Source organism: Falco punctatus (assembly GCF_963210335.1).
Source record: "Falco punctatus genome assembly, contig: scaffold_172, whole genome shotgun sequence".
In the NCBI taxonomy this organism is placed as follows: Eukaryota; Metazoa; Chordata; class Aves; order Falconiformes; family Falconidae; genus Falco; species Falco punctatus.
This window is the reverse complement of record NW_027660209.1, coordinates 15,115-37,590: the sequence shown is the minus strand read 5'-3', so window position 1 is coordinate 37,590 and position 22,476 is coordinate 15,115. Positions and strand designations below refer to the sequence as shown.

Sequence of the window (22,476 nt, the reverse complement as noted above, 5' to 3'; positions counted from 1 at the left end):
TAGACGAATGGAAGCGAGAAGGGAACTCTGCCCACGGCCCCTTAGCAAGTCGCCCGGCTTCACATCTCGCTGGATCAACTTCTTCCAGTGAACATATTCAATTCAACCAGTCTAGAGAAAAAGAGAAAAAAAAAAAAAAAAAAAAAAGAAAAAACAAAAGAATCACTCGAGAGACCAGGCATACACTTTTTTTTTTTTTTTTCCTTATAAAAACACCAGCAACATTGTCTTCACGATAAAAGAGGCAATGAAACCTTTTCTTGTCAAATGTAAGGGCACTAAAGAGAAGGTAATTCGACAGACAAGACATAAACCTCTCCAGCTCTTTCCCCACGTCTATTTGGCATTCGTTTCCAAAAACTTTCTCGGGTGAACGTCTTTTGTCTTTGAGCAGTGCGACAGGCGGTTTGCAAACGGCACAAGTCTCTGCTTTTGAAAAATCAACTCAGACTCTGTAATCACTTTAGATGGGGCACTTTGTGTTTCAGAGAAACAAAACCAACGCTGAGTCTTTCCTTGAACGACACAGGCCTGTTCACCTTTAAATCAGAGAAACAACGGACGTGGTTCTGATCCCTCAAGGAATCTGTACTTTCCAACAGACTGCACCGTCAGGATCAACAAAGCAGTTTCCTACCGTTTCGCCAGCGAGCCAGAGGACTGTCTCGAGACTAAGTTTCCTTGAACAAACACCGAAGAGATCTTCAAGACTCGGTCCAAATGGCTCCGTCAACCTTGAAATCGTAGTCCCCTTCAGCTCCACACCGCTTCATTCTGGGAACGCCCGCTAGAAAAAAAAGAAACAGTTTATTCAGTGTAACGATTCGATTGGTATACAAGCCTTCAAGGCTCCCAAGACCAAGCCTAAGAGGGTCAGGACCGTGCATGTTTGTACTCGCAGTGAAGCTCAACACCTTAGGCAACCCTCAGCCGAGACAAAGGTGAAAAACTCACCGGCGCCGAACGTTTCCTCGTCTGTAAGCTGCCCATCCTTAGCGTGCAGGACTCCACATTCAAAATTCACAGGTCCCGGAGAAAGAAAACCAAAAACTACAGGACAAACAGACAATCAAACAAAAGACCTCAAATAAGGTTTCCTCTAAGGACTGTTAGATACATCTTTTGTACACGACCTACGCACGGCAACATACGCTTCGTACCAGCTCCGTTACATGCTCAAGTAGCAGACGCCTCAGACTCTGCTTTCCATCACAGATTACGATTTTTTGATGACGTTACTAAAGCTGGTCATCTATTCGTACGATAGGTTATGCCAGTGCCTGAAATGATTTTCGATCTCAGACGCTGCACAGAAACGCCGCAGTTTTTCACTGCAATAAGCAATTGATACCTCAGTCGGTACACGTCACCGAGTGAGTGCTAGGAGTGAAAAGTTTACATTTACCTCTCGCTCTTCGACAGCCAATGAATCCTGTAAACAAAACAACATCTTTAGCACACCGGTACCGAAGACACAGCGCAAAACCCCCCGTTAATGTGCTCCTGTATTTGTTTTAATTTCAAAGTAGCCACTTCAACTGATAAAGACAGCCGATTCTCTACCTGTAACTCTACTCCTCCTTATTATCCTGCTACAGAAAGAAACAAACCGCTAGCATTTCTACGTAACGACTTATTTTTCCAGAGAAGAATAAAAAGCCACAACCGACCAACCAAAAAAAAAAACCAAACAGAAACAAAACAAACAAAAAAACCAAACCCCCAAAACAACTCACCTCCTACCTTCTGTGTCCCAGGATGAAAAGTTTCCTTCGGGTTCTTCCCAAATTTGTCGTGACCCACAGGACTGAAATGCAAACGAAATACTGCTTTAGAGGAGAGCGAGCACACACCTCGACATTAAACCATGAACTGGCTGTAGTCGGAATCGATTGCGAGAAGAATCGTTCAAAGAGCCTCGCTGACGTGGAATTTTTTGCGGAAGAGCCATTTATTTCCCACACGACTAACCGCTGAGACTTCTTAAACTTCTTTCTGATTTTAAAAACAGAAACAACTAGGACCCTGCACGGAGATCACTTTCAAGCGTACCGTATTTACTTAGGAAGCACAGAACTTTATTCCCTCGTCCTTCGCTTCGGCTTTCTACGTAACTGTCGTGAGCGTTTTAGGAAGACTCGGTAACCTATCCTATTTCATACGCTTCTCTTCCATCCCTTTGAAAACAACTCCAGGCACGTCAAATGAAAAACGAGCTGCTCGGCGTCAGGCTCGTACCCCAAAGATCCACAAGCAAGACCAGCTGCCTCGCTCAACGGAAAGCCCTCACGTACAGCATTTCTTCCCAACTCGTGTTTCTACGCGACTGTCATTTTCGCCCCTTTTTTTTCCCCTACCGTGAATTTCTGGAGCTGCGCAGCACGCCACGGAGTGCCAAATGCAGTCTGTCTGAGGCACACCGAGCTGACACGGAGGTCACATCCGATGCGCCTCTCCATCATCGCTTACGCTAGGCCACCACGCCGACAGGATCTCCTGTAGTTCCCTTCGAAAGCAATTAAAAGGCTGAGATTAATTTAATTGACAAAAAAGCAGGTTTGTCGTGCAGCTGAAATTCGTTGACATAGTCGGTACCGAAACTCACGCTGGCTGTGAACGGGGTGAAATGGCAAAGGACCATCAGCCAGGCCCGAGGGAAGGCTCAAAGGCTGTACAAGCTAAAGAACAGCCAGGGAAGGGATTTTAGTCCGAGCCCAGGCGGGCAAAAGGAGATGACGTTAGTCCTGCTGCCTGCAGGCGTGTGGGAAAATCACCCCGGGGTGGGGGGGGAACTCGAGAAAATTGCGTCCTAACGGAAGCAGGGTATTACGGAGAGCTTTTTTTAGGGTAGGATACAGCTACAGCCTCGAGGACGGTCGGCACGCACACAGCCTGTACCGCCACCGCTCCCTAAGCAGCGGCTCGGCGCACGCCGACAGCGGTGACGGAGGACGAGCTTAAGGCAAAAAGCCAAAAGCAAACCCCTCAAAGCCCAGAACCGTTCTCAGGAACGCAGGAGTCAAGCCTAAAAGCGGTTGAAAGCTGCCTCCTACCTCTTCCCCCTCCGACACCGGCACGTTTCCTCGCGATCCCTTTTCGCAAACAAAAGAGGGACGCCTGCGGTATCAGCTTGGTCCCGAAGCACCACGACGCGCTTGCTGGCTACACGCTCTCTTCTGACAAGGCTGACAGCTTCTCCGCACGCGACAGCCGAGGCCCTGTGAAACACGAGGAAGGCAAACACCGGTAACGTCTCGCAGGGGTCTGGAGGAAGTCAGGATGCACTACATTCGGAGCCCGACGCGTTACCCAAAGGAATTACCCCAGCAGAACAAGAGGCAGGAACGATCGGTAGACAGGCAGACAACATGCACGGCAGCGATACCCCCGTCAGACTTGCAGGGCGCTTCCAGACCCAGCCCGCTGCCGCGGCTCAGGCCGGCGGCTGGGGGAAAGACAAAGCCCCGCGCAGAGCTGCGGCGGCTGCCCGGGCAGCCCAGAGGCGGCGGGGGGGGGGGCGGCAGGTCGCCGCGGGCCGACCCCTCCCCTCTCCCGGGCCCCGCCAGGCCGCCACAAGCGGCGAGCACCGGGGCCGCCCCGCCGCCGCTCCTCGCCTCCTCGCTGAGGTAGCGGCGCAGCCCCGAGAGACAAAAAAAAAAAAAAAAAAAAAAAACAGCCCAAAATAGGCAGCACCGTGAGGAGCCCGCTGACCACCGTCGCTGCCGGGGAGACGAGAACGGCCGGCAGCCCCGCCGGTCCCGGGCCGGGCCGGGCCGCCCGCCTCAGCCCGCCCGCCGCCGGCACCAGGCGCTCCCCGCCGCGGCCGAGCGCCGGCCCGCCGCATCCCCCGCCCCCCCCCCCCCCCCCCTTCGGCCGCTGCCCGCCGGCCCCCGCCCGCCCGCCCGCCCGCCCTCAGGCCGAGCGCTCACCCAGCGCGCCGCCGCACGTCCCGGCCCGAAAGTCTTCCAGGCTGCCGGCGAAGGCTCCGCACCGCCACGGGCGCGGCGGCGCGCCGCGCGGGCTGGAAATGAACCCCACTTCCGGGGCCGTCTGCGTAACCCGTACGTGCGAGGCCGAAGCCCCGCCCCTAGGGGGCAAGCCGTTTCCGCGCACGCGCAAAAGCGGAATTGCGTCATACGCATGCGACGCCGCCGGAGACCACGCCCCCTTTGGCTTCAGTCCGGCACTGCGCATGCGCTGCCCTTAGTTTTGCCAGTACCTCTTCTGCGCATGCGCAGAAGCGGAATTGCGTCATACGCATGCGACGCCGCCGGAGACCACGCCCCCTTTGGCTTCAGTCCGGCACTGCGCATGCGCTGCCCTTAGTTTTGCCAGTACTTCTTCTGCGCATGCGCAGAAGCGGAATTGCGTCATCACCACGCGACTACTCCCCCAGACCACGCCCCCTTTGGCTTCAAGCCCCGTCTGCGCATGCGCTGCCCTTACTCTGCAGGGCGGCCACGCTGCTGCCGCCTGGCGAAAAAATTTGGGTACTGCAGCCAGTCTACCTAACAGACTGCACCCTTTATTAGACGAATGGAAGCGAGAAGGGAACTCTGCCCACGGCCCCTTAGCAAGTCGCCCGGCTTCACATCTCGCTGGATCAACTTCTTCCAGTGAACATATTCAATTCAACCAGTCTAGAGAAAAAGAGAAAAAAAAAAAAAAAAAAAAAAAAAAACAAAAGAATCACTCGAGAGACCAGGCATACACTTTTTATTTTTTTTTTTCCTTATAAAAACACCAGCAACATTGTCTTCACGATAAAAGAGGCAATGAAACCTTTTCTTGTCAAATGTAAGGGCACTAAAGAGAAGGTAATTCGACAGACAAGACATAAACCTCTCCAGCTCTTTCCCCACGTCTATTTGGCATTCGTTTCCAAAAACTTTCTCGGGTGAGCGTCTTTTGTCTTTGAGCAGTGCGACAGGCGGTTTGCAAACGGCACAAGTCTCTGCTTTTGAAAAATCAACTCAGACTCTGTAATCACTTTAGATGGGGCACTTTGTGTTTCAGAGAAACAAAACCAACGCTGAGTCTTCCCTTGAACGACACAGGCCTGTTCACCTTTAAATCAGAGAAACAACGGACGTGGTTCTGATCCCTCAAGGAATCTGTACTTTCCAACAGACTGCACCGTCAGGATCAACAAAGCAGTTTCCTACCGTTTCGCCAGCGAGCCAGAGGACTGTCTCGAGACTAAGTTTCCTTGAACAAACACCGAAGAGATCTTCAAGACTCGGTCCAAATGGCTCCGTCAACCTTGAAATCGTAGTCCCCTTCAGCTCCACACCGCTTCATTCTGGGAACGCCCGCTAGAAAAAAAAGAAACAGTTTATTCAGTGTAACGATTCGATTGGTATACAAGCCTTCAAGGCTCCCAAGACCAAGCCTAAGAGGGTCAGGACCGTGCATGTTTGTACTCGCAGTGAAGCTCAACACCTTAGGCAACCCTCAGCCGAGACAAAGGTGAAAAACTCACCGGCGCCGAACGTTTCCTCGTCTGTAAGCTGCCCATCCTTAGCATGCAGGACTCCACATTCAAAATTCACAGGTCCCGGAGAAAGAAAACCAAAAACTACAGGACAAACAGACAATCAAACAAAAGACCTCAAATAAGGTTTCCTCTAAGGACTGTTAGATACATCTTTTGTACACGACCTACGCACGGCAACATACGCTTCGTACCAGCTCCGTTACATGCTCAAGTAGCAGACGCCTCAGACTCTGCTTTCCATCACAGATTACGATTTTTTGATGACGTTACTAAAGCTGGTCGTCTATTCGTACGATAGGTTATGCCAGTGCCTGAAATGATTTTCGATCTCAGACGCTGCACAGAAACGCCGCAGTTTTTCACTGCAATAAGCAATTGATACCTCAGTCGGTACACGTCACCGAGTGAGTGCTAGGAGTGAAAAGTTTACATTTACCTCTCGCTCTTCGACAGCCAATGAATCCTGTAAACAAAACAACATCTTTAGCACACCGGTACCGAAGACACAGCGCAAAACCCCCCGTTAATGTGCTCCTGTATTTGTTTTAATTTCAAAGTAGCCACTTCAACTGATAAAGACAGCCGATTCTCTACCTGTAACTCTACTCCTCCTTATTATCCTGCTACAGAAAGAACAAACCGCTAGCATTTCTACGTAACGACTTATTTTTCCAGAGAAGAATAAAAAGCCACAACCGACCAACCAAAAAAAAAAACCAAACAGAAACAAAACAAACAAAAAAAACCAAACCCCCAAAACAACTCACCTCCTACCTTCTGTGTCCCAGGATGAAAAGTTTCCTTCGGGTTCTTCCCAATTTGTCGTGACCCACAGGACTGAAATGCAAACGAAATACTGCTTTAGAGAGAGCGAGCACACACCTCGACATTAAACCATGAACTGGCTGTAGTCGGAATCGATTGCGAGAGAATCGTTCAAAGAGCCTCGCTGACGTGGAATTTTTTGCGGAAGAGCCATTTATTTCCCACACGACTAACCGCTGAGACTTCTTAAACTTCTTTCTGATTTTAAAAACAGAAACAACTAGGACCCTGCACGGAGATCACTTTCAAGCGTACCGTATTTACTTAGGAAGCACAGAACTTTATTCCCTCGTCCTTCGCTTCGGCTTTCTACGTAACTGTCGTGAGCGTTTTAGGAAGACTCGGTAACCTATCCTATTTCATACGCTTCTCTTCCATCCCTTTGAAAACAACTCCAGGCACGTCAAATGAAAAACGAGCTGCTCGGCGTCAGGCTCGTACCCCAAAGATCCACAAGCAAGACCAGCTGCCTCGCTCAACGGAAAGCCCTCACGTACAGCATTTCTTCCCAACTCGTGTTTCTACGCGACTGTCATTTTCGCCCCTTTTTTTTCCCCTACCGTGAATTTCTGGAGCTGCGCAGCACGCCACGGAGTGCCAAATGCAGTCTGTCTGAGGCACACCGAGCTGACACGGAGGTCACATCCGATGCGCCTCTCCATCATCGCTTACGCTAGGCCACCACGCCGACAGGATCTCCTGTAGTTCCCTTCGAAAGCAATTAAAAGGCTGAGATTAATTTAATTGACAAAAAAGCAGGTTTGTCGTGCAGCTGAAATTCGTTGACATAGTCGGTACCGAAACTCACGCTGGCTGTGAACGGGGTGAAATGGCAAAGGACCATCAGCCAGGCCCGAGGGAAGGCTCAAAGGCTGTACAAGCTAAAGAACAGCCAGGGAAGGGATTTTAGTCCGAGCCCAGGCGGGCAAAAGGAGATGACGTTAGTCCTGCTGCCTGCAGGCGTGTGGGAAAATCACCCCGGGGTGGGGGGGGAACTCGAGAAAATTGCGTCCTAACGGAAGCAGGGTATTACGGAGAGCTTTTTTTAGGGTAGGATACAGCTACAGCCTCGAGGACGGTCGGCACGCACACAGCCTGTACCGCCACCGCTCCCTAAGCAGCGGCTCGGCGCACGCCGACAGCGGTGACGGAGGACGAGCTTAAGGCAAAAAGCCAAAAGCAAACCCCTCAAAGCCCAGAACCGTTCTCAGGAACGCAGGAGTCAAGCCTAAAAGCGGTTGAAAGCTGCCTCCTACCTCTTCCCCCTCCGACACCGGCACGTTTCCTCGCGATCCCTTTTCGCAAACAAAAGACGGACGCCTGCGGTATCAGCTTGGTCCCGAAGCACCACGACGCGCTTGCTGGCTACACGCTCTCTTCTGACAAGGCTGACAGCTTCTCCGCACGCGACAGCCGAGGCCCTGTGAAACACGAGGAAGGCAAACACCGGTAACGTCTCGCAGGGGTCTGGAGGAAGTCAGGATGCACTACATTCGGAGCCCGACGCGTTACCCAAAGGAATTACCCCAGCAGAACAAGAGGCAGGAACGATCGGTAGACAGGCAGACAACATGCACGGCAGCGATACCCCCGTCAGACTTGCAGGGCGCTTCCAGACCCAGCCCGCTGCCGCGGCTCAGGCCGGCGGCTGGGGGAAAGACAAAGCCCCGCGCAGAGCTGCGGCGGCTGCCCGGGCAGCCCAGAGGCGGCGGGGGGGGGGGCGGCAGGTCGCCGCGGGCCGACCCCTCCCCTCTCCCGGGCCCCGCCAGGCCGCCACAAGCGGCGAGCACCGGGGCCGCCCCGCCGCCGCTCCTCGCCTCCTCGCTGAGGTAGCGGCGCAGCCCCGAGAGACAAAAAAAAAAAAAAAAAAAAAAACAGCCCAAAATAGGCAGCACCGTGAGGAGCCCGCTGACCACCGTCGCTGCCGGGGAGACGAGAACGGCCGGCAGCCCCGCCGGTCCCGGGCCGGGCCGGGCCGCCCGCCTCAGCCCGCCCGCCGCCGGCACCAGGCGCTCCCCGCCGCGGCCGAGCGCCGGCCCGCCGCATCCCCCGCCCCCCCCCCCCCCCCCCTTCGGCCGCTGCCCGCCGGCCCCCGCCCGCCCGCCCGCCCGCCCTCAGGCCGAGCGCTCACCCAGCGCGCCGCCGCACGTCCCGGCCCGAAAGTCTTCCAGGCTGCCGGCGAAGGCTCCGCACCGCCACGGGCGCGGCGGCGCGCCGCGCGGGCTGGAAATGAACCCCACTTCCGGGGCCGTCTGCGTAACCCGTACGTGCGAGGCCGAAGCCCCGCCCCTAGGGGGCAAGCCGTTTCCGCGCACGCGCAAAAGCGGAATTGCGTCATACGCATGCGACGTCGCCGGAGACCACGCCCCCTTTGGCTTCAAGCCGGCACTGCGCATGCGCTGCCCTTAGTTTTGCCAGTACCTCTTCTGCGCATGCGCGAAAGCGGAATTGCGTCATATGCATGCGACGCCGCCGGAGACCACGCCCCCTTTGGCTTCAAGCCGGCACTGCGCATGCGCTGCCCTTAGTTTTGCCAGTACCTCTTCTGCGCATGCGCAGAAGCGGAATTGCGTCATCACCACGCGACTACTCCCCCAGACCACGCCCCCCTTTGGCTTCAAGCCCCGTCTGCGCATGCGCTGCCCTTACTCTGCAGGGCGGCCACGCTGCTGCCGCCTGGCGAAAAAATTTGGGTACTGCAGCCAGTCTACCTAACAGACTGCACCCTTTATTAGACGAATGGAAGCGAGAAGGGAACTCTGCCCACGGCCCCTTAGCAAGTCGCCCGGCTTCACATCTCGCTGGATCAACTTCTTCCAGTGAACATATTCAATTCCACCAGTCTAGAGAAAAAGAGAAAAAAAAAAAAAAAAAAAAAAAAAAGAAAAAACAAAAGAATCACTCGAGAGACCAGGCATACACTTTTTTTTTTTTTTTTCCTTATAAAAACACCAGCAACATTGTCTTCACGATAAAAGAGGCAATGAAGCCTTTTCTTGTCAAATGTAAGGGCACTAAAGAGAAGGTAATTCGACAGACAAGACAGAAACCTCTCCAGCTCTTTCCCCACGTCTATTTGGCATTCGTTTCCAAAAACTTTCTCGGGTGAACGTCTTTTGTCTTTGAGCAGTGCGACAGGCGGTTTGCAAACGGCACAAGTCTCTGCTTTTGAAAAATCAACTCAGACTCTGTAATCACTTTAGATGGGGCACTTTGTGTTTCAGAGAAACAAAACCAACGCTGAGTCTTTCCTTGAACGACACAGGCCTGTTCACCTTTAAATCAGAGAAACAACGGACGTGGTTCTGATCTCTCAAGGAATCTTTACTTTCCAACAGACTGCACCGTCAGGATCAACAAAGCAGTTTCCTACCGTTTCGCCAGCGAGCCAGAGGACTGTCTCGAGACTAAGTTTCCTTGAACAAACACCGAAGAGATCTTCAAGACTCGGTCCAAATGGCTCCGTCAACCTTGAAATCGTAGTCCCCTTCAGCTCCACACCGCTTCATTCTGGGAACGCCCGCTAGAAAAAAAAGGAACAGTTTATTCAGTGTAACGATTCGATTGGTATACAAGCCTTCAAGGCTCCCAAGACCAAGCCTAAGAGGGTCAGGACCGTGCATGTTTGTACTCGCAGTGAAGCTCAACACCTTAGGCAACCCTCAGCCGAGACAAAGGTGAAAAACTCACCGGCGCCGAACGTTTCCTCGTCTGTAAGCTGCCCATCCTTAGCATGCAGGACTCCACATTCAAAATTCACAGGTCCCGGAGAAAGAAAACCAAAAACTACAGGACAAACAGACAATCAAACAAAAGACCTCAAATAAGGTTTCCTCTAAGGACTGTTAGATACATCTTTTGTACACGACCTACGCACGGCAACATACGCTTCGTACCAGCTCCGTTACATGCTCAAGTAGCAGACGCCTCAGACTCTGCTTTCCATCACAGATTACGATTTTTTGATGACGTTACTAAAGCTGGTCATCTATTAGTACGATAGGTTATGCCAGTGCCTGAAATGATTTTCGATCTCAGACGCTGCACAGAAACGCCGCAGTTTTTCACTGCAATAAGCAATTGATACCTCAGTCGGTACACGTCACCGAGTGAGTGCTAGGAGTGAAAAGTTTACATTTACCTCTCGCTCTTCGACAGCCAATGAATCCGGTAAACAAAACAACATCTTTAGCACACCGGTACCGAAGACACAGCGCAAAACCCCCGTTAATGTGCTCCTGTATTTGTTTTAATTTCAAAGTAGCCACTTCAACTGATAAAGACAGCCGATTCTCTACCTGTAACTCTACTCCTCCTTATTATCCTGCTACAGAAAGAAACAAACCGCTAGCATTTCTACGTAACGACTTATTTTTCCAGAGAAGAATAAAAAGCCACAACCGACCAACCAAAAAAAAAAAACCAAACAGAAACAAAACAAACAAAAAAAAAAAACCCCCAAAACAACTCACCTCCTACCTTCTGTGTCCCAGGATGAAAAGTTTCCTTCGGGTTCTTCCCAAATTTGTCATGACCCACAGGACTGAAATGCAAACGAAATACTGCTTTAGAGGAGAGCGAGCACACACCTCGACATTAAACCATGAACTGGCTGTAGTCGGAATCGATTGCGAGAAGAATCGTTCAAAGAGCCTCGCTGACGTGGAATTTTTTGCGGAAGAGCCATTTATTTCCCACACGACTAACCGCTGAGACTTCTTAAACTTCTTTCTGATTTTAAAAACAGAAACAACTAGGACCCTGCACGGAGATCACTTTTAAGCGTACCGTATTTACTTAGGAAGCACAGAACTTTATTCCCTCGTCCTTCGCTTCGGCTTTCTACGTAACTGTCGTGAGCGTTTTAGGAAGACTCGGTAACCTATCCTATTTCATAAGCTTCTCTTCCATCCCTTTGAAAACAACTCCAGGCACGTCAAATGAAAAACGAGCTGCTCGGCGTCAGGCTCGTACCCCAAAGATCCACAAGCAAGACCAGCTGCCTCGCTCAACGGAAAGACCTCACGTACAGCATTTCTTCCCAACTCGTGTTTCTACGTGACTGTCATTTTCGCCCCTTTTTTTTCCCCTACCGTGAATTTCTGGAGCTGCGCAGCACGCCACGGAGTGCCAAATGCAGTCTGTCTGAGGCACACCGAGCTGACACGGAGGTCACATCCGATGCGCCTCTCCATCATCGCTTACGCTAGGCCACCACGCCGACAGGATCTCCTGTAGTTCCCTTCGAAAGCAATTAAAAGGCTGAGATTAATTTAATTGACAAAAAAGCAGGTTTGTCGTGCAGCTGAAATTCGTTGACATAGTCGGTACCGAAACTCACGCTGGCTGTGAACGGGGTGAAATGGCAAAGGACCATCAGCCAGGCCCGAGGGAAGGCTCAAAGGCTGTACAAGCTAAAGAACAGCCAGGGAAGGGATTTTAGTCCGAGCCCAGGCGGGCAAAAGGAGATGACGTTAGTCCTGCTGCCTGCAGGCGTGTGGGAAAATCACCCTGAGGTGGTGGTGGGGGGGGAACTCGAGAAAATTGCGTCCTAACGGAAGCAGGGTATTACGGAGAGCTTTTTTTAGGGTAGGATACAGCTACAGCCTCGAGGACGGTCGGCACGCACACAGCCTGTACCGCCACCGCTCCCTAAGCAGCGGCTCGGCGCACGCCGACAGCGGTGACGGAGGACGAGCTTAAGGCAAAAAGCCAAAAGCAAACCCCTCAAAGCCCAGAACCGTTCTCAGGAACACAGGAGTTAAGCCTAAAAGCGGTTGAAAGCTGCCTCCTACCTCTTCCCCCTCCGAGACCGGCACGTTTCCTCGCGATCCCTTTTCGCAAACAAAAGACGGACGCCTGCGGTATCAGCTTGGTCCCGAAGCACCACGACGCGCTTGCTGGCTACACGCTCTCTTCTGACAAGGCTGACAGCTTCTCCGCACGCGACAGCCGAGGCCCTGTGAAACACGAGGAAGGCAAACACCGGTAACGTCTCGCAGGGGTCAGGAGGAAGTCAGGATGCACTCCATTCGGAGCCCGACGCGTTACCCAAAGGAATTACCCCAGCAGAACAAGAGGCAGGAACGATCGGTAGACAGGCAGACCACATGCACGGCAGCGATACCCCCGTCAGACTTGCAGGGCGCTTCCAGTCCCAGCCCGCTGCCGCGGCTCAGGCCGGCGGCTGGGGGAAAGACAAAGCCCCGCGCAGAGCTGCGGCGGCTGCCCGGGCAGCCCAGAGGCGGCGGGGGGGGGGGGGGGGGCGGCAGGTCGCCGCGGGCCGACCCCTCCCTCTCCCGGGCCCCGCCAGGCCGCCACAAGCGGCGAGCACCGGGGCCGCCCCGCCGCCGCTCCTCGCCTCCTCGCTGAGGTAGCGGCGCAGCCCCGAGAGACAAAAAAAAAAAAAAAAAAAAAAAAAACCCAGCCCAAAATAGGCAGCACCGTGAGGAGCCCGCTGACCACCGTCGCTGCCGGGGAGACGAGAACGGCCGGCAGCCCCGCCGGTCCCGGGCCGGGCCGGGCCGCCCGCCTCAGCCCGCCCGCCGCCGGCACCAGGCGCTCCCCGCCGCGGCCGAGCGCCGGCCCGCCGCATCCCCCGCCCCGCCCCCCCCGCTTCGGCCGCTGCCCGCCGGCCCCCGCCCGCCCGCCCGCCCGCCCTCAGGCCGAGCGCTCACCCAGCGCGCCGCCGCACGTCCCGGCCCGAAAGTCTTCCAGGCTGCCGGCGAAGGCTCCGCACCGCCACGGGCGCGGCGGCGCGCCGCGCGGGCTGGAAATGAACCCCACTTCCGGGGCCGTCTGCGTAACCCGTACGTGCGAGGCCGAAGCCCCGCCCCTAGGGGGCAAGCCGTTTCCGCGCACGCGCAAAAGCGGAATTGCGTCATACGCATGCGACGCCGCCGGAGACCACGCCCCCTTTGGCTTCAAGCCGGCACTGCGCATGCGCTGCCCTTAGTTTTGCCAGTACCTCTTCTGCGCATGCGCAGAAGCGGAATTGCGTCATCACCACGCGACTACTCCCCCAGACCACGCCCCCTTTGGCTTCAAGCCCCGTCTGCGCATGCGCTGCCCTTACTCTGCAGGGCGGCCACGCTGCTGCCGCCTGGCGAAAAAATTTGGGTACTGCAGCCAGTCTACCTAACAGACTGCACCCTTTATTAGACGAATGGAAGCGAGAAGGGAACTCTGCCCACGGCCCCTTAGCAAGTCGCCCGGCTTCACATCTCGCTGGATCAACTTCTTCCAGTGAACATATTCAATTCCACCAGTCTAGAGAAAAAGAGAAAAAAAAAAAAAAAAAAAAAAAAAAAGAAAAAACAAAAGAATCACTCGAGAGACCAGGCATACACTTTTTTTTTTTTTTTTCCTTATAAAAACACCAGCAACATTGTCTTCACGATAAAAGAGGCAATGAAACCTTTTCTTGTCAAATGTAAGGGCACTAAAGAGAAGGTAATTCGACAGACAAGACAGAAACCTCTCCAGCTCTTTCCCCACGTCTATTTGGCATTCGTTTCCAAAAACTTTCTCGGGTGAACGTCTTTTGTCTTTGAGCAGTGCGACAGGCGGTTTGCAAACGGCACAAGTCTCTGCTTTTGAAAAATCAACTCAGACTCTGTAATCACTTTAGATGGGGCACTTTGTGTTTCAGAGAAACAAAACCAACGCTGAGTCTTTCCTTGAACGACACAGGCCTGTTCACCTTTAAATCAGAGAAACAACGGACGTGGTTCTGATCTCTCAAGGAATCTTTACTTTCCAACAGACTGCACCGTCAGGATCAACAAAGCAGTTTCCTACCGTTTCGCCAGCGAGCCAGAGGACTGTCTCGAGACTAAGTTTCCTTGAACAAACACCGAAGAGATCTTCAAGACTCGGTCCAAATGGCTCCGTCAACCTTGAAATCGTAGTCCCCTTCAGCTCCACACCGCTTCATTCTGGGAACGCCCGCTAGAAAAAAAAGGAACAGTTTATTCAGTGTAACGATTCGATTGGTATACAAGCCTTCAAGGCTCCCAAGACCAAGCCTAAGAGGGTCAGGACCGTGCATGTTTGTACTCGCAGTGAAGCTCAACACCTTAGGCAACCCTCAGCCGAGACAAAGGTGAAAAACTCACCGGCGCCGAACGTTTCCTCGTCTGTAAGCTGCCCATCCTTAGCATGCAGGACTCCACATTCAAAATTCACAGGTCCCGGAGAAAGAAAACCAAAAACTACAGGACAAACAGACAATCAAACAAAAGACCTCAAATAAGGTTTCCTCTAAGGACTGTTAGATACATCTTTTGTACACGACCTACGCACGGCAACATACGCTTCGTACCAGCTCCGTTACATGCTCAAGTAGCAGACGCCTCAGACTCTGCTTTCCATCACAGATTACGATTTTTTGATGACGTTACTAAAGCTGGTCATCTATTAGTACGATAGGTTATGCCAGTGCCTGAAATGATTTTCGATCTCAGACGCTGCACAGAAACGCCGCAGTTTTTCACTGCAATAAGCAATTGATACCTCAGTCGGTACACGTCACCGAGTGAGTGCTAGGAGTGAAAAGTTTACATTTACCTCTCGCTCTTCGACAGCCAATGAATCCGGTAAACAAAACAACATCTTTAGCACACCGGTACCGAAGACACAGCGCAAAACCCCCCGTTAATGTGCTCCTGTATTTGTTTTAATTTCAAAGTAGCCACTTCAACTGATAAAGACAGCCGATTCTCTACCTGTAACTCTACTCCTCCTTATTATCCTGCTACAGAAAGAAACAAACCGCTAGCATTTCTACGTAACGACTTATTTTTCCAGAGAAGAATAAAAAGCCACAACCGACCAACCAAAAAAAAAAAACCAAACAGAAACAAAACAAACAAAAAAAAAAAACCCCCAAAACAACTCACCTCCTACCTTCTGTGTCCCAGGATGAAAAGTTTCCTTCGGGTTCTTCCCAAATTTGTCATGACCCACAGGACTGAAATGCAAACGAAATACTGCTTTAGAGGAGAGCGAGCACACACCTCGACATTAAACCATGAACTGGCTGTAGTCGGAATCGATTGCGAGAAGAATCGTTCAAAGAGCCTCGCTGACGTGGAATTTTTTGCGGAAGAGCCATTTATTTCCCACACGACTAACCGCTGAGACTTCTTAAACTTCTTTCTGATTTTAAAAACAGAAACAACTAGGACCCTGCACGGAGATCACTTTTAAGCGTACCGTATTTACTTAGGAAGCACAGAACTTTATTCCCTCGTCCTTCGCTTCGGCTTTCTACGTAACTGTCGTGAGCGTTTTAGGAAGACTCGGTAACCTATCCTATTTCATAAGCTTCTCTTCCATCCCTTTGAAAACAACTCCAGGCACGTCAAATGAAAAACGAGCTGCTCGGCGTCAGGCTCGTACCCCAAAGATCCACAAGCAAGACCAGCTGCCTCGCTCAACGGAAAGACCTCACGTACAGCATTTCTTCCCAACTCGTGTTTCTACGTGACTGTCATTTTCGCCCCTTTTTTTTCCCCTACCGTGAATTTCTGGAGCTGCGCAGCACGCCACGGAGTGCCAAATGCAGTCTGTCTGAGGCACACCGAGCTGACACGGAGGTCACATCCGATGCGCCTCTCCATCATCGCTTACGCTAGGCCACCACGCCGACAGGATCTCCCGTAGTTCCCTTCGAAAGCAATTAAAAGGCTGAGATTAATTTAATTGACAAAAAAGCAGGTTTGTCGTGCAGCTGAAATTCGTTGACATAGTCGGTACCGAAACTCACGCTGGCTGTGAACGGGGTGAAATGGCAAAGGACCATCAGCCAGGCCCGAGGGAAGGCTCAAAGGCTGTACAAGCTAAAGAACAGCCAGGGAAGGGATTTTAGTCCGAGCCCAGGCGGGCAAAAGGAGATGACGTTAGTCCTGCTGCCTGCAGGCGTGTGGGAAAATCACCCTGAGGTGGTGGTGGTGGGGGAACTCGAGAAAATTGCGTCCTAACGGAAGCAGGGTATTACGGAGAGCTTTTTTTAGGGTAGGATACAGCTACAGCCTCGAGGACGGTCGGCACGCACACAGCCTGTACCGCCACCGCTCCCTAAGCAGCGGCTCGGCGCACGCCGACAGCGGTGACGGAGGACGAGCTTAAGGCAAAAAGCCAAAAGCAAACCCCTCAAAGCCCAGAACCGTTCTCAGGAACACAGGAGTTAAGCCTAAAAGCGGTTGAAAGCTGCCTCCTACCTCTTCCCCCTCCGAGACCGGCACGTTTCCTCGCGATCCCTTTTCGCAAACAAAAGACGGACGCCTGCGGTATCAGCTTGGTCCCGAAGCACCACGACGCGCTTGCTGGCTACACGCTCTCTTCTGACAAGGCTGACAGCTTCTCCGCACGCGACAGCCGAGGCCCTGTGAAACACGAGGAAGGCAAACACCGGTAACGTCTCGCAGGGGTCAGGAGGAAGTCAGGATGCACTCCATTCGGAGCCCGACGCGTTACCCAAAGGAATTACCCCAGCAGAACAAGAGGCAGGAACGATCGGTAGACAGGCAGACCACATGCACGGCAGCGATACCCCCGTCAGACTTGCAGGGCGCTTCCAGTCCCAGCCCGCTGCCGCGGCTCAGGCCGGCGGCTGGGGGAAAGACAAAGCCCCGCGCAGAGCTGCGGCGGCTGCCCGGGCAGCCCAGAGGCGGCGGGGGGGGGGGGGGGGGCGGCAGGTCGCCGCGGGCCGACCCCTCCCTCTCCCGGGCCCCGCCAGGCCGCCACAAGCGGCGAGCACCGGGGCCGCCCCGCCGCCGCTCCTCGCCTCCTCGCTGAGGTAGCGGCGCAGCCCCGAGAGACAAAAAAAAAAAAAAAAAAAAAAAAACCCAGCCCAAAATAGGCAGCACCGTGAGGAGCCCGCTGACCACCGTCGCTGCCGGGGAGACGAGAACGGCCGGCAGCCCCGCCGGTCCCGGGCCGGGCCGGGCCGCCCGCCTCAGCCCGCCCGCCGCCGGCACCAGGGGCTCCCCGCCGCGGCCGAGCGCCGGCCCGCCGCATCCCCCGCCCCGCCCCCCCCGCTTCGGCCGCTGCCCGCCGGCCCCCGCCCGCCCGCCCGCCCGCCCTCAGGCCGAGCGCTCACCCAGCGCGCCGCCGCACGTCCCGGCCCGAAAGTCTTCCAGGCTGCCGGCGAAGGCTCCGCACCGCCACGGGCGCGGCGGCGCGCCGCGCGGGCTGGAAATGAACCCCACTTCCGGGGCCGTCTGCGTAACCCGTACGTGCGAGGCCGAAGCCCCGCCCCTAGGGGGCAAGCCGTTTCCGCGCACGCGCAAAAGCGGAATTGCGTCATACGCATGCGACGTCGCCGGAGACCACGCCCCCTTTGGCTTCAAGCCGGCACTGCGCATGCGCTGCCCTTAGTTTTGCCAGTACCTCTTCTGCGCATGCGCGAAAGCGGAATTGCGTCATACGCATGCGACGCCGCCGGAGACCACGCCCCCTTTGGCTTCAAGCCGGCACTGCGCATGCGCTGCCCTTAGTTTTGCCAGTACCTCTTCTGCGCATGCGCAGAAGCGGAATTGCGTCATCACCACGCGACTACTCCCCCAGACCACGCCCCCTTTGGCTTCAAGCCCCGTCTGCGCATGCGCTGCCCTTACTCTGCAGGGCGGCCACGCTGCTGCCGCCTGGCGAAAAAATTTGGGTACTGCAGCCAGTCTACCTAACAGACTGCACCCTTTATTAGACGAATGGAAGCGAGAAGGGAACTCTGCCCACGGCCCCTTAGCAAGTCGCCCGGCTTCACATCTCGCTGGATCAACTTCTTCCAGTGAACATATTCAATTCCACCAGTCTAGAGAAAAAGAGAAAAAAAAAAAAAAAAAAAAAAAAAAAGAAAAAACAAAAGAATCACTCGAGAGACCAGGCATACACTTTTTTTTTTTTTTTTCCTTATAAAAACACCAGCAACATTGTCTTCACGATAAAAGAGGCAATGAAACCTTTTCTTGTCAAATGTAAGGGCACTAAAGAGAAGGTAATTCGACAGACAAGACAGAAACCTCTCCAGCTCTTTCCCCACGTCTATTTGGCATTCGTTTCCAAAAACTTTCTCGGGTGAACGTCTTTTGTCTTTGAGCAGTGCGACAGGCGGTTTGCAAACGGCACAAGTCTCTGCTTTTGAAAAATCAACTCAGACTCTGTAATCACTTTAGATGGGGCACTTTGTGTTTCAGAGAAACAAAACCAACGCTGAGTCTTTCCTTGAACGACACAGGCCTGTTCACCTTTAAATCAGAGAAACAACGGACGTGGTTCTGATCTCTCAAGGAATCTTTACTTTCCAACAGACTGCACCGTCAGGATCAACAAAGCAGTTTCCTACCGTTTCGCCAGCGAGCCAGAGGACTGTCTCGAGACTAAGTTTCCTTGAACAAACACCGAAGAGATCTTCAAGACTCGGTCCAAATGGCTCCGTCAACCTTGAAATCGTAGTCCCCTTCAGCTCCACACCGCTTCATTCTGGGAACGCCCGCTAGAAAAAAAAGGAACAGTTTATTCAGTGTAACGATTCGATTGGTATACAAGCCTTCAAGGCTCCCAAGACCAAGCCTAAGAGGGTCAGGACCGTGCATGTTTGTACTCGCAGTGAAGCTCAACACCTTAGGCAACCCTCAGCCGAGACAAAGGTGAAAAACTCACCGGCGCCGAACGTTTCCTCGTCTGTAAGCTGCCCATCCTTAGCATGCAGGACTCCACATTCAAAATTCACAGGTCCCGGAGAAAGAAAACCAAAAACTACAGGACAAACAGACAATCAAACAAAAGACCTCAAATAAGGTTTCCTCTAAGGACTGTTAGATACATCTTTTGTACACGACCTACGCACGGCAACATACGCTTCGTACCAGCTCCGTTACATGCTCAAGTAGCAGACGCCTCAGACTCTGCTTTCCATCACAGATTACGATTTTTTGATGACGTTACTAAAGCTGGTCATCTATTAGTACGATAGGTTATGCCAGTGCCTGAAATGATTTTCGATCTCAGACGCTGCACAGAAACGCCGCAGTTTTTCACTGCAATAAGCAATTGATACCTCAGTCGGTACACGTCACCGAGTGAGTGCTAGGAGTGAAAAGTTTACATTTACCTCTCGCTCTTCGACAGCCAATGAATCCGGTAAACAAAACAACATCTTTAGCACACCGGTACCGAAGACACAGCGCAAAACCCCCCGTTAATGTGCTCCTGTATTTGTTTTAATTTCAAAGTAGCCACTTCAACTGATAAAGACAGCCGATTCTCTACCTGTAACTCTACTCCTCCTTATTATCCTGCTACAGAAAGAAACAAACCGCTAGCATTTCTACGTAACGACTTATTTTTCCAGAGAAGAATAAAAAGCCACAACCGACCAACCAAAAAAAAAAAACCAAACAGAAACAAAACAAACAAAAAAAAAAAACCCCCAAAACAACTCACCTCCTACCTTCTGTGTCCCAGGATGAAAAGTTTCCTTCGGGTTCTTCCCAAATTTGTCATGACCCACAGGACTGAAATGCAAACGAAATACTGCTTTAGAGGAGAGCGAGCACACACCTCGACATTAAACCATGAACTGGCTGTAGTCGGAATCGATTGCGAGAAGAATCGTTCAAAGAGCCTCGCTGACGTGGAATTTTTTGCGGAAGAGCCATTTATTTCCCACACGACTAACCGCTGAGACTTCTTAAACTTCTTTCTGATTTTAAAAACAGAAACAACTAGGACCCTGCACGGAGATCACTTTTAAGCGTACCGTATTTACTTAGGAAGCACAGAACTTTATTCCCTCGTCCTTCGCTTCGGCTTTCTACGTAACTGTCGTGAGCGTTTTAGGAAGACTCGGTAACCTATCCTATTTCATAAGCTTCTCTTCCATCCCTTTGAAAACAACTCCAGGCACGTCAAATGAAAAACGAGCTGCTCGGCGTCAGGCTCGTACCCCAAAGATCCACAAGCAAGACCAGCTGCCTCGCTCAACGGAAAGACCTCACGTACAGCATTTCTTCCCAACTCGTGTTTCTACGTGACTGTCATTTTCGCCCCTTTTTTTTCCCCTACCGTGAATTTCTGGAGCTGCGCAGCACGCCACGGAGTGCCAAATGCAGTCTGTCTGAGGCACACCGAGCTGACACGGAGGTCACATCCGATGCGCCTCTCCATCATCGCTTACGCTAGGCCACCACGCCGACAGGATCTCCCGTAGTTCCCTTCGAAAGCAATTAAAAGGCTGAGATTAATTTAATTGACAAAAAAGCAGGTTTGTCGTGCAGCTGAAATTCGTTGACATAGTCGGTACCGAAACTCACGCTGGCTGTGAACGGGGTGAAATGGCAAAGGACCATCAGCCAGGCCCGAGGGAAGGCTCAAAGGCTGTACAAGCTAAAGAACAGCCAGGGAAGGGATTTTAGTCCGAGCCCAGGCGGGCAAAAGGAGATGACGTTAGTCCTGCTGCCTGCAGGCGTGTGGGAAAATCACCCTGAGGTGGTGGTGGGGGGGGAACTCGAGAAAATTGCGTCCTAACGGAAGCAGGGTATTACGGAGAGCTTTTTTTAGGGTAGGATACAGCTACAGCCTCGAGGACGGTCGGCACGCACACAGCCTGTACCGCCACCGCTCCCTAAGCAGCGGCTCGGCGCACGCCGACAGCGGTGACGGAGGACGAGCTTAAGGCAAAAAGCCAAAAGCAAACCCCTCAAAGCCCAGAACCGTTCTCAGGAACACAGGAGTTAAGCCTAAAAGCGGTTGAAAGCTGCCTCCTACCTCTTCCCCCTCCGAGACCGGCACGTTTCCTCGCGATCCCTTTTCGCAAACAAAAGACGGACGCCTGCGGTATCAGCTTGGTCCCGAAGCACCACGACGCGCTTGCTGGCTACACGCTCTCTTCTGACAAGGCTGACAGCTTCTCCGCACGCGACAGCCGAGGCCCTGTGAAACACGAGGAAGGCAAACACCGGTAACGTCTCGCAGGGGTCAGGAGGAAGTCAGGATGCACTCCATTCGGAGCCCGACGCGTTACCCAAAGGAATTACCCCAGCAGAACAAGAGGCAGGAACGATCGGTAGACAGGCAGACCACATGCACGGCAGCGATACCCCCGTCAGACTTGCAGGGCGCTTCCAGTCCCAGCCCGCTGCCGCGGCTCAGGCCGGCGGCTGGGGGAAAGACAAAGCCCCGCGCAGAGCTGCGGCGGCTGCCCGGGCAGCCCAGAGGCGGCGGGGGGGGGGGGGGGGGGCGGCAGGTCGCCGCGGGCCGACCCCTCCCTCTCCCGGGCCCCGCCAGGCCGCCACAAGCGGCGAGCACCGGGGCCGCCCCGCCGCCGCTCCTCGCCTCCTCGCTGAGGTAGCGGCGCAGCCCCGAGAGACAAAAAAAAAAAAAAAAAAAAAAAAACCCAGCCCAAAATAGGCAGCACCGTGAGGAGCCCGCTGACCACCGTCGCTGCCGGGGAGACGAGAACGGCCGGCAGCCCCGCCGGTCCCGGGCCGGGCCGGGCCGCCCGCCTCAGCCCGCCCGCCGCCGGCACCAGGCGCTCCCCGCCGCGGCCGAGCGCCGGCCCGCCGCATCCCCCGCCCCGCCCCCCCCGCTTCGGCCGCTGCCCGCCGGCCCCCGCCCGCCCGCCCGCCCGCCCTCAGGCCGAGCGCTCACCCAGCGCGCCGCCGCACGTCCCGGCCCGAAAGTCTTCCAGGCTGCCGGCGAAGGCTCCGCACCGCCACGGGCGCGGCGGCGCGCCGCGCGGGCTGGAAATGAACCCCACTTCCGGGGCCGTCTGCGTAACCCGTACGTGCGAGGCCGAAGCCCCGCCCCTAGGGGGCAAGCCGTTTCCGCGCACGCGCAAAAGCGGAATTGCGTCATACGCATGCGACGTCGCCGGAGACCACGCCCCCTTTGGCTTCAAGCCGGCACTGCGCATGCGCTGCCCTTAGTTTTGCCAGTACCTCTTCTGCGCATGCGCGAAAGCGGAATTGCGTCATACGCATGCGACGCCGCCGGAGACCACGCCCCCTTTGGCTTCAAGCCGGCACTGCGCATGCGCTGCCCTTAGTTTTGCCAGTACCTCTTCTGCGCATGCGCAGAAGCGGAATTGCGTCATCACCACGCGACTACTCCCCCAGACCACGCCCCCTTTGGCTTCAAGCCCCGTCTGCGCA

The 22,476-nt window shown here is 53.9% G+C and overlaps 1 protein-coding gene and 5 long non-coding RNA genes across 7 annotated transcripts; all 6 read right to left on the bottom strand.

Moving 5' to 3' along the window:
* Positions 1-2,800: 2,800 nt before the first annotated feature.
* Positions 2,801-8,044, bottom strand: LOC308057613 (GTPase-activating Rap/Ran-GAP domain-like protein 3). Of its 2 annotated transcripts, XM_080411674.1 has the most exons (5): positions 7,579-8,044; positions 6,883-7,031; positions 6,265-6,334; positions 5,483-5,578; positions 4,701-5,315 (listed from the first exon to the last, which is right to left on the bottom strand). In XM_080411674.1, the coding sequence occupies exons 2-5, from the start codon at positions 6,985-6,987 to the stop codon at positions 5,233-5,235; spliced, it is 354 nt and encodes a 117-aa protein (XP_080267800.1). In that variant the 5' UTR covers positions 6,988-7,031; positions 7,579-8,044; the 3' UTR covers positions 4,701-5,232. The 2 variants fall into 2 exon arrangements, 1 of the variants encoding a protein (XP_080267800.1); XR_013925366.1 differs by lacking the exons at positions 6,265-6,334; positions 6,883-7,031; positions 7,579-8,044 and adding exons at positions 2,801-3,218; positions 5,689-6,126 and having other exon boundaries at positions 3,930-5,315.
* Positions 8,045-9,030: 986 nt separating this feature from the next.
* Positions 9,031-12,582, bottom strand: LOC308057609. The gene is made up of 5 exons (XR_013925362.1): positions 12,118-12,582; positions 11,416-11,564; positions 10,219-10,865; positions 10,013-10,108; positions 9,031-9,845 (listed from the first exon to the last, which is right to left on the bottom strand). It is a non-coding gene; the product is annotated as an uncharacterized lncRNA (long non-coding RNA).
* Positions 12,583-13,456: 874 nt separating this feature from the next.
* On the bottom strand, positions 13,457-14,857 carry LOC308057611. Its single transcript, XR_013925364.1, has 3 exons — positions 14,646-14,857; positions 14,440-14,535; positions 13,457-14,272 (listed from the first exon to the last, which is right to left on the bottom strand). It is a non-coding gene; the product is annotated as an uncharacterized lncRNA (long non-coding RNA).
* A 53-nt stretch (positions 14,858-14,910) lies between these two features.
* On the bottom strand, positions 14,911-17,338 carry LOC308057610. Its single transcript, XR_013925363.1, has 3 exons — positions 16,546-17,338; positions 15,844-15,992; positions 14,911-15,293 (listed from the first exon to the last, which is right to left on the bottom strand). It is a non-coding gene; the product is annotated as an uncharacterized lncRNA (long non-coding RNA).
* Positions 17,339-18,002: 664 nt separating this feature from the next.
* LOC308057600 lies at positions 18,003-19,403 on the bottom strand. Its single transcript, XR_013925353.1, has 3 exons — positions 19,192-19,403; positions 18,986-19,081; positions 18,003-18,818 (listed from the first exon to the last, which is right to left on the bottom strand). It is a non-coding gene; the product is annotated as an uncharacterized lncRNA (long non-coding RNA).
* Positions 19,404-19,456: 53 nt separating this feature from the next.
* LOC308057599 lies at positions 19,457-21,898 on the bottom strand. The gene is made up of 3 exons (XR_013925352.1): positions 21,092-21,898; positions 20,390-20,538; positions 19,457-19,839 (listed from the first exon to the last, which is right to left on the bottom strand). It is a non-coding gene; the product is annotated as an uncharacterized lncRNA (long non-coding RNA).
* Between the last annotated feature and the right edge of the window lie 578 nt (positions 21,899-22,476).

Bases quoted from the DNA above. Each gene is read 5' to 3' on its own strand.
- LOC308057613 (XM_080411674.1), bottom strand. From the start codon at position 6,987: ATGATGGAGAGGCGCATCGGATGTGACCTCCGTGTCAGCTCGGTGTGC. The intron at 5,579-6,264 runs GTGAGTTGTTTT...TTTGTCCTGTAG, and splicing joins TGGGACACAGAAGGTAGGAG to TTTTTGGTTTTCTTTCTCCG. The intron at 5,316-5,482 runs GTGAGTTTTTCA...TTTTTTTTCTAG, and splicing joins CGAGGAAACGTTCGGCGCCG to CGGGCGTTCCCAGAATGAAG.